Raw genomic sequence first — 10,598 nt, forward strand, 5'->3', positions numbered from 1 at the left:
TTTTATCTTTCCCTTCTTTAATTAGTGATCTGCATCTCTGTTTGGTCCTGGTTTCTTTGTTGCCCAGCCTTTCCTCTGCACTGCCACCTTGGCAATTAGGATCTTTCTGCGCACCTGTGCATGCCAATTACCATAATCTCTCAACCATGGCTTCGTGCCTTTTTCACTTTTCTTCAGTGTTCAAGCTTGCTGGGCACATCACTTTTTCTTTAATGATTCCCTCCGCTGTCCACTCCTGCTGTCCCAGTGTTACCTGTCTTTCCTTGTTTAGTGTTTTTCTATGTGTATTATTAAAGCTAGTGATGATGAGTAGAGGGCCTAATTAGGTAGGGATGGCAAATCAAGGCTTTTTGAAGCATTTAATCATTTTTTAATTATTGTGTCCAAGTAGTTTACTACCCGAATTCATTCAGTTCCTTTGGGTAGCATCTACCGGCAGTAGCAATTACTGCACCAAATGAAATCCTGAAATTGCGATGCTTCTCTATATATAATAACATGTATGTATGTGCTGTGTATGTGTTTTTAGTAGCCTATCTCATTGAAATTCTGAGTAATTTACTATTTAAACAATTCCTAAAAATGTGAACATTTTTGATTTGTCATTCATGTCTAGAGTGTTTGGTGTACTCTGTGTTTTTGGACATTGTGCTTGCTTGGTGAAATAAAGAAGGTCCTTGTGTTACTTAAGGTGATTCTATTCAAGAAAAGTGTTTTTTTTTTGTCACAGTAGCTAGGCTCAAACTTTTTTTTCCCTTTTTTTGAGACAATTTCTCCAAATTAGAGAAATACTTTTTCACAGGTACTGTAACAGAGGAGGCAGCTGGGGTAAGGTACCGTTTGGCTGGGTGGTTTAGACTTGGATAAAGTTTGTTGCCATGTCCAATATTTCAGGGGATCCTCGGCTCGGTCCACAGGAGGAGCAGATAAATAATGCTGCACCTTCACTATGATTTCAATTCCATTCAGTTTATTTATATACCTCCAATTCAGAGTACATATCATCTCAAGGCATTTTACAGTTCACCAGATCATACAGTCAAATTTATTCAAAGTTTTCTATCTAAGGAAAACCAGTTGATTGCATTGATTCATTGACTAGAATGCAATCCCTCAAACTAAGCATGCTTGTAAGAGCTGTAAAACCAAGACAACAACCTGTTCGTACATTGTTCATCCTACCCACAGTATTATGTATTTGGCATTAGTATGAACTGCATCACTTGCATAACATCCCAGGCGACATCTGTAACCTGCCTTATCACCCATGGACTGCTGGAGATAGGCACTGGCTCCACCGTGACCCTGACGGAATAAGCAGAAGAATGAATGGATGGTTGTGCATGAATGTTTTAACTTAATATGGCTGGGTGTCATTTTAGTTACCTCATACAAGGCCTGGTAATACCTCAGCAGTTGTTATTATTATATAGCTTACCTATATATAAAGTGGTTAAAAAAAGTATATATACATATACAGTACAGACCAAAAGTTTGGACACACCTTCTGATTCAAAAAGTTTTCTTTATTTTCATGACTATGAAAATTGTAGATTCACACTGAAAGCATCAAAACTATGAATTAACACACGTGGAATTATATACTTAACAAAAAATTGTGAAACAACAGAAAACGTCTTATATTCTAGGTTCTTCAAAGTAGCCATCTTTTGCTTTGATTACTGCTTTGCACACTCTTGGCTTTCTCTTGATGAGCTTCCAGAGGTAGTCATTTGAAATGGTTTTCACTTCACAGGTGTCCCCTGTCATGTTTAATAAGTGGGATTTCTTACCTTATAAATGTGGCTGGGACCATGAGTTGTGTTGTGCTGAAGTTAGTTGGATACACAGCTGATAGCCCTACTGAACAGACTGTTAGAATTTGTATTATGGCAAGAGAAAGCAGCTAAGTAAAGAAAAACGAGTAGCCATCATTACTTTAAGAAATGAAGCTCAGTCAGTCCGAAAAATTGGCAAAACTTTGAAAATATCCCCAAATGCAGTCGCAAAATTGATCAAGCACTACAAAGAAACTGGCTCACATGAGGACCACCCCAGGAAAAGAAGACCAACAGTAACCTCTGCTGCGGAGGATAAGTTCATCCTAGTCACCAGCCTCAGAAATCACAGGTTAACAGCAGCTCAGATTAGAGACCAGGTCAATGCCACAGTGCGTTCTAGCAGCAGACACATCTCTAGAACAACTGTTAAGATGAGACGGTGTGGATCAGGCCTTCAGCTGCTAGGAAACCACTGCTAAGGACAGGCAACAAGCAGAAGAGACTTGCTTGGGCTAAAGAAACACAAGGAATGGACATTAGACCAGTGGAAATCTGTACTTTGGTCTGATGAGTCCAAATTTGAGATCTCTTTTTTCCAATCATTGTGTCTTTGAGTGACGCAAAACAGGTGAATAAGCAAATAATCAAACAGGATTATTGTATCTTAAAACTGAACAAAGACTAAACGGTACACCCGAGTACAGTGGAGCACTCATTAAACATAAGATGGAAAGAGGGAAGGATGGATGTTACTGTTTTGGCTTGGTGGACTGGAAGGGAGTTTTTGGCTCAGTTCGGTCTGGCATATGGTCTTCGATCAAGTCCTTTTGTCCAACAGCAGCTCTCAAAGAGATTTGAATTAAACCAATGCAATAACAAGATGCAACTATGCTAGGCTTAGTTTTATAACTGTAGTCCAATTAGAACCCACACCCTCAAACACCTTTTATTGCAGCACTCTGAATCAGAAAAAGGGGAAATAGTTTTTCGATGAACATATTCAGTTCAGCTGAAACTATGCCAAATGTTTAGTTAGATTAAATCCACATGAAAACCTTTACATTTTCTTAAAAGTTCTTGTAAACAACTTTTGCAGATAGTGCCTGAATATTTTTGGCCTGAACTACTTATCTTAAGTTAAAGAGGTAACCAGTTTCCACTTAGTAGGCCATAAAAAGTGCTCCAAATAAACATTTCCAAGAGCTCCAGCTGTGTTCTAGTCTAAACCTAACAAACCCAAGTGTGTTATGTCCATCATTTTGGAGTCCAACAAACATGAGGGTTGACATTACAACACAACGAAGCCAAGCTCAGATGAGATGTGTGTTTGTACACTTAGCAAATATATCAGACTGGTTTGTCTTTCATCTGTCATCACCTCATCATTCATCACCATCATCATCAGTCATACCCGTAGCATCATTAGCAGGCATGCGGAAAATACACTTTATCTCAGTAAGCGTTAGTTATCTGGAGGCACAAATATTTGCCTTCAGAAATCTTTCTCAACAAACAGCATTCTCTACAAGAGTATACAAAACACTATCTTTTGCAGGAAGACAGGATGTTACATGTCAAGTGAACAAAACTGCTTTCAAGTCATGGAAAGGATGGGCTGGGTACATCGGATTCATCTATGAATGATTGTAGGTTAGACTGAGTATGAAGCTTTATAGTGGAGCATGTACAAACAAGTGCATACAACCTTCTCTCACAAACAGCGGCTGAAGAGTAGGTGAAAAAAAAGATGAAAGTGGAAAAAAGGAAAGGATTTCATTAGGGGGAATTTTGTTTTTTAAATCTGTTTTGATCTGATGAGTCTCAGTGATCTTCACAAGTAGAAAAAAAAAGGCACAAGCAGAGCATGTAATCGATATAAGAGGTTTAACGTTATAGGACAACAAAATGACATACAGACATGTTACAGTTTTCTTTGTCTCCCCTACAGGAGAGAGTATTAATCCTCGTTTGGGTGGGCTGATTGGTCGCACTGGACCTCAGAACAAACAGCCCTTCATGGTGGCCTTCTTCAAAGCGACGGAAGTGCACTTTCGAAGCATCCGTTCAGCTTCAGGAGGGGGCAAACAACGCAACCCCAACAGATCCAAAGGCTCCAGGAACCAAGAAGCACTTAGAGTTGCCAATGTTGCAGGTAAACATAAAAAGTATCTGTTATGTACAATGATAAATTCATACTGTAATATTCATACGAGCTAAACAAGACGTAGCTAATAACCAGGGTTGAAAGAAGACACACTGCAAAAATGATCTGGAGATAAGTGAAAATGTCTTAAACTAAGTGAATTTACTCTTAATTTAAAGCAGGAAAATAAGATCGTTTGCCAATGGAATGAGTATTTTTACTATTAGAATAAGTTTATAGATAATGCACTTGAAATAAGATAATGCAGTTCTTTTTTCTTATTTTAAGTGTAAATTGTCTCATTTCATTGGCAAGATGTCTCACTTACCCCCTCAATTCAAGAAAAAATGCACTTATTTTAAGAAAAAATGACTTAATTAGATTTACATTTTTTGCAGTGCAGGAGTGTTGTCATCTTTTCAAACAATTAACAGCATAAAAGTTAGCAATGCTTTGCTTTTAGCCTTTAAAACACTTCTCTTTTTCTTACATGATAATTTCATTTAAAGTATTTCTGCCAGCTTTGTACATCAAAGATAGGATTGTTCTTGCCTGTTCCTTTTTGCTGTATACATCAAGCTCAACTAGATTAAATTGAGGCACCATTCATTTTCAACCATTGATTTACCCCAGTTACTGACTTGCCTTTTGTTTGACCAGACAGGGGCATTCTAAACACTAAATCATCCATCTTCCTGCATCCTCTAACAAGTGTTCCTCCTGTTTTTAGCTCAGATCTCTATTCTATCAACATTGAAATTCCTTATCTCAGAGGAAGAGGTGCATACCAACAGCATGATGCTGCCAGAATTTGACTCACAGTGGATATTGTCTGCTCAGGATGATGTCCTGCATCACTTTACTGTTAAGATTTTAGCATCAATGTCTCATCTGTCCAACATACTGTATTCCACTTGCTTTCTTTGTTCTCTGCCTAGTTTGTAATGGTTTGATTTATGTTCTTATAACATTTTGAATGTGGGCCAAAAGGCCTTTTAGCAACGGCGAATTGGACTTTTCATGACCTTCAAATTGGCCTCATGGCTGCCTCTCGCTGAGCATATCAGTTTAGGAGCCATAATTTCTATATTTTCAAAAAACAGAATGAACAGCACTCAATTAGATGTTTAAAGCTTGAGGCATTGTTTTATAACCTAACCTTGCTTTGAACTTCTCCAGCAGTTTGTCTTTGACTTGTCTGCTGAAATCCTTAGGTCTCATAATGCTGTTTGTTCACTAATGTTCTCTAACAAACCTCTGAGGCTTTTAGAGAACAGCTGTGTTTATACTGACATTGAATCACCCACAGTAGGTCTGTTTAATAATTCTGTCCCTTTTGAGAGATTTGGCTTGCTTTGTTTTTCATTTAGTGGTGTCAGAACAAAGGCTGAACAATAAAAACAGCCTTTTTTAAATCTTGGATGTATTTATGAAAATATTCAAAATATTCATTAATTCAATTTTGCATTATTTGTAGTGTATAACCTTAAGAAACCCAGGGCTGTTTCCAATTGTAGGATGGCAAAACTTTAACATTTTAAAGTGAAGGAGAACTATTACAGTACCTATCTATGAGATACAGAGAAAAAAGAGGAAAGGTTTTGTTTTTTTTATTTATAGTATCTGGGTCTGCAACTGTACTTACAGTAAACATATATAAACTCTTCAAAAATGACATCAAAAAGTTACAGAATAGTATGCACATTAAATAACTTTGTTTTGAAGGTGTGCAGTGTTTGTATGAAGCTCTGAGACATTAGACTGTAAAGCTTCAAATAGTGCTCTCCTGTCTTTGTTTATTTACCCGAGCATTACAGAGTGGTTGGGGCCAAGTTTCCCGCTTGGAGGTAAGGCAGCTCAGGCTTTTATGGCGGAACACATCTGTGGTGCGCTGTGGGGCAACCAGGCCCTTGACACATGGGCCAAATGGGTCTGTTTGGAACTTTGGATACCAGTGGTCTTTAGTGGAATGATGAGAACCAGTCTCCCATAATCATTTCCAATGTGAGCGCCTTTCAAGAGCTAATGCACCACAGAGCCTTGCTGGTCACCAGAAGAGCAGAATGATACTTGTGGATAGAAAACAGGCTCTTTTTGTTCATTTTTAAAAGAAAAAGGAATGCTAAAATAAGTGAAGAAAAGAACAAAAATGAATAGTCTTAAGTTGTAAATCTGGTTTAGATACATTGTGCGCACATCTGTTTCATCTAATGGGAATCACAGCTGACTGACCCCCAAGCTTGGTGGCCCATTTATTAAAATGCTTTAATAATGATAGAAAAATCATACTACATCTTGAGGTAATTTCCCATCTATTGGTTTGAACGGCAAAGGTTTTTAAAGAACGTGCTATATGGATGGTGCCTTAGAAAATTTTTTATACCCTTTGAACTTTTCTACATTTTGTCACATTCCAATGGATTTTTATTTTATTAAGAATTTTTTTTTTTGAATGATGGAAAAAATGCAGTGCATAATTGGGAAGCTGAGGGGAAATTGGTATACTTTGTATCTGTTGTGTTCCTAAAAAAAACAATGAAAACTATAGATAGGGGAATTTTTAGTAGATTAAACCTGGCTTTAAATATAAATCAGTTAAGCAATTGTGGTTCTACCTGAAAGACATCCAGTATCACGAAGGTATTTGTATTAACCCTGCAAGGACTTTTTACTATTTAATTTGTAACTGTTCCCAATCTCTCCATTATACTTTATCATGCATATGTCTATTACTTTAAATCTCATCTAATTTTGATGTTTCAAATATTGAAAACCTGAACAAGGTATGAATATATTTCTGAGCCACTATAGGTCAGTACTTCATATTTTCGACTGTGAATGCATGAATTGTATTTTTTTATTTCTCTTTCTTTTTCCCTCAGAAAATAGCAGCACTGATCAGAAGCAGGCGTGCAAGAAGCATGAGCTCTACGTCAGTTTCCGTGACCTAGGATGGCAGGTATAAAAATGGTACTAGCCAAGATTGCTTGGCACTGTAGAAATCAGTATAAAAACCAAGTCTGTACAATGCCTAAAACATTACTGTTATTTCAGAGACTGGAATAAAACATAATTTCTTTATTTCTAGAAACCCTGAGAGAACTCATTCAGCCAAAAAACAACAATCAAGGGTTTAATATGAAGCTTTAAAAGATTAGCATTTTGTCATTATTGTTAAAGTTGAATATAAAAGCAATTTTAAACGGGATAAAAAAAAAAATCACAGATATGACATTCTATGTTTTGTTTATGGTTGCATTTTTTGTACAGTTCTTCTTGTGATCTCTAGAAAGACACTTAGCATAAAATTATTTGCATTTTTTCATGCATTTCAAAAGTGCCCAGAGGCTTTTCAGTTTGCAGTATTATCTAAAAGGATAAGAACACCCAGTAAGTCTCTCTAAACTTCTCCTTTTGTTCTCTCGCAGGACTGGATCATTGCTCCTGAAGGATATGCTGCATATTACTGTGAAGGAGAGTGTGCCTTCCCACTCAACTCCTATATGAATGCCACAAACCATGCTATTGTGCAAACACTTGTGAGTAGCTGTAAAACCAACTAAAATAAAATTTCAGCATGCATTTGCCAACTTTATCTTATCACTTTTTTGGCCAATATGAGACATAATCATTGCACACCAAGATTTTCTAAAGCATTTATCATGAAAAAGCTTATAATCCCATCTAAGACATGTCATCATTTATCTCCTATTCTTCCTCCAAGGTTCATTTTGTTAATCCTGAATCGGTTCCCAAACCCTGCTGCGCACCGACACAGCTCCACGCCATCTCTGTGCTCTACTTTGATGACAGCTCAAATGTGATCCTCAAGAAGTATCGCAGCATGGTAGTGAGAGCTTGCGGCTGCCTCTGAGCCATCAGCCTCTTCACAGGGAAGCCCACATACGCACACAATGACAGAATGGACGGTAAACTCGATTAAAATGCTGTAGATGGATAAGAGAGAAAAGTCTGCATTTAATCATGACATATCATTGTAAGGACAAACCAGATTTTTAGCCCGTTTAAAGGTACAGCTCATCTGTATTTTTGTTTTAAAGAAATAAATTTTTAGCCGCAAATGTGAAACCCATTTATAAAAAAACAAAATGGGGCCAAATACTTGTAAGCTATTTGCAAATTTGAAAAGAACAAAAACCTAAATATGATTAAGGATGTTTATTCAACTTTTTCATTTAACAGAGAAAAGGGAATTAATAATAAACAAAACTTGAAAAAAAAAGAATGACAAATATTCCTATTCATAATGTCCAATTTGTTGAGCGGATTTCAGAATAAATGCATTTACTAATGAAAATCCAAGTTATTCCACCAATTAATGTTCAACCCTTTTGTAAAGATAGAGATCCTTCCTACTCTTACTATAGCATCCTTTTTCATCATATAATTTTCCCTTTTTATTTAGGATTATATTAAGATTAAGATTTGGATCATTAGCTTGCTGTGTGATGGAAATGAGATTCCGCCGCTCCTACCGAAGATTTGGTGACTAACCAAAGTTTCACTTTGCACTGATGAACTAAATGTAGAGATACAATCACCTTTACCACAACATCTCTCCCTCCCTCTGTCTCTGATTTTGTTGCGTGTCGTTTTCTGTAATTTTCTTTTTTCAGAGTTTCTGAATATTTCCATTCTGCAAAACTACTACCATTTCCTTTCCCACTGAGGTTGGATGATTCATCCCTGAGAATTGTTGTCAGATTATCATACGTGATCAATGACAGCTGCTTAAGCCTGAACCTCTTCAAGACTTAAGTGGTATGATAATCATGAGTAAAAGGACCGTGTTTTAAAAGTATTTGCACAAATCATTTTAAATAAAAGTATAATATGATCTAATTACTTATACTTATAAGAGGAAAAGCAAGTATTCCTGCTGCTGTAAAAGGATGTAACATGCTGATCATTATAGTTATGTAATCTCTAACATCTAATGTACATAGCTGGGCAAAATTTAAGATAAGTTTGTTACGATGAAAAATACCTTCATTTTCCCACAGAGGAAATATAAAGAAAACACTTAAGTGCTTATTATATGAAATATTTTGTTTTTTGTTTTTTTTTGTCTTTTTGCTCTTAAGACAGTAAATATGAGTGTTAGACGGAGCTCCTCTAGTTTCAACAATATGACTGTGTTTTGTTTTTGCTCTTTTTATAATCAGAAACATTTCCTACGACACAGATTTATCTTTTTAAGCTATCTTGTACATGAGGGAAAGGATTGGCAGCCTTCTCTCAGCCAGCTCACAGGCAGTGTGCAGAACTGCCTTTTCTTTAGCTGCTAACATCTGAAACTTTTAAAGGCAGTATATTTGTAATTTGTATAGCTCTGCAGTTCTATTTTTATATGCTCTACCGCTTCTCCCATCATTACTTTTTTTATTGACACAAAGGCTCTCACTGATTTACCTGCTCAGGTGAAGAAGGTCTCTTTAAATGAGCTGCAGGATGCAGAACAAATAAATGTTCTTGTTTGTGATACTGCAAACTAAACACAAATGAAAACAGAAGGTTTGCATCTGCTTTTTTGTCATGTTTGCTGTCAGTTCGGAGACAGCCGACTTTCATGCTATTCGATTCATCAGCATATTTCAACAATGTGTGCAAATATTGTTTTAAAAAATGTGCCGTTGGATTTCATTTATGTCTAATAATTTACAATTCTATTCTTTAAACTTTACCTATGGAATGCAGTTTACTGGTTCATTTTCACCTAATCCTTTTAGATGATCATCTTTGTATTTTAGTGATATCTGTGTTAAAACAAATGAATACTAGTGACACCATATTCAATTTTCACTTTATTTGATCGTGATCATTCCCCTGATCTCTCACCATACTGTAAATGCACAAGACATATAAAGCAAAGACTGTACTAAATATATATATATATATATATATATATATATATATATATATATATATATATATATATATTCATACAGTAAGAAAATTAAGTTTTTTAAAAGCCTGCTATTTCACAAAGTCTCCAACTTAGAAATCATGGAGGGGTCATCCTATTGTCATTCTAGGTACATGTCCACGCTAAGAGACATGGCTCCCTCGTAAGATTCTGTACTGGGTTTATGTCTGGAGACTGTCTAGGCCATGCCAGAACCTCGATATGCTTCTTCCAGAGCCTCTCCTTGGTTATCCTTACTGTGTGGTTCGGGTCATTGTCATGTTGGAAAACCCAGCCCCACCCATCTTCAATGCTCTAACTAGGGGAAGGAGGATGCTCCCCAAAATCTCTCGATACATAGCCCCGGTCATTGGCAAACTTAAGACGAGCCTTAACATATGCTGGTTTAAGCAGGAGAAGCTTCCTTCAAATAATGTCGTCTTAGTGTATTACCAACAGTAACCTTGGAAATGGTGTTCCCAGCTCTTTTCAGGTCATTGATCAGCTCCTCCTCTCATGTTCTGGGCTGATTTTTCACCTTTCTTAGGATCATTGAGACTCCACCAGGTGAGATTGTGCATGGAGCCCCAGTCCCAGGGAGATTCATAGTCATGTGTAGCTCACAGTCGAAATGCACCTACGATAACAATTTCAGACCCCTCCATTATTTCTACCTAGGAGAACCTGCAAAACAGCAGTATTCAATATATATATATATATATATATATATATATATATATATATATAT

The 10,598-nt window shown here is 36.6% G+C and overlaps 1 protein-coding gene across 1 annotated transcript in view; it reads left to right on the forward strand.

Annotated features, from left to right (window-relative positions):
- Positions 1-9,818, forward strand: part of bmp7 (bone morphogenetic protein 7) — a 42,317-nt gene extending 32,499 nt beyond the window's left edge. Inside the window, exons 4-7 of the mRNA XM_015380187.1 lie at positions 3,730-3,933; positions 6,807-6,883; positions 7,353-7,463; positions 7,649-9,818. Coding sequence (XP_015235673.1) covers positions 3,730-3,933; positions 6,807-6,883; positions 7,353-7,463; positions 7,649-7,798 — 542 coding nt within the window. The 3' untranslated portion in view covers positions 7,799-9,818. The remainder of the gene's footprint in view (positions 1-3,729; positions 3,934-6,806; positions 6,884-7,352; positions 7,464-7,648) is intronic.
- Positions 9,819-10,598: the final 780 nt, after the last annotated feature.

This window comes from Cyprinodon variegatus, unplaced genomic scaffold (genome assembly GCF_000732505.1).
Source record: "Cyprinodon variegatus isolate N-32 unplaced genomic scaffold, C_variegatus-1.0 Scaffold208, whole genome shotgun sequence".
NCBI lineage: Eukaryota > Metazoa > Chordata > Actinopteri > Cyprinodontiformes > Cyprinodontidae > Cyprinodon > Cyprinodon variegatus.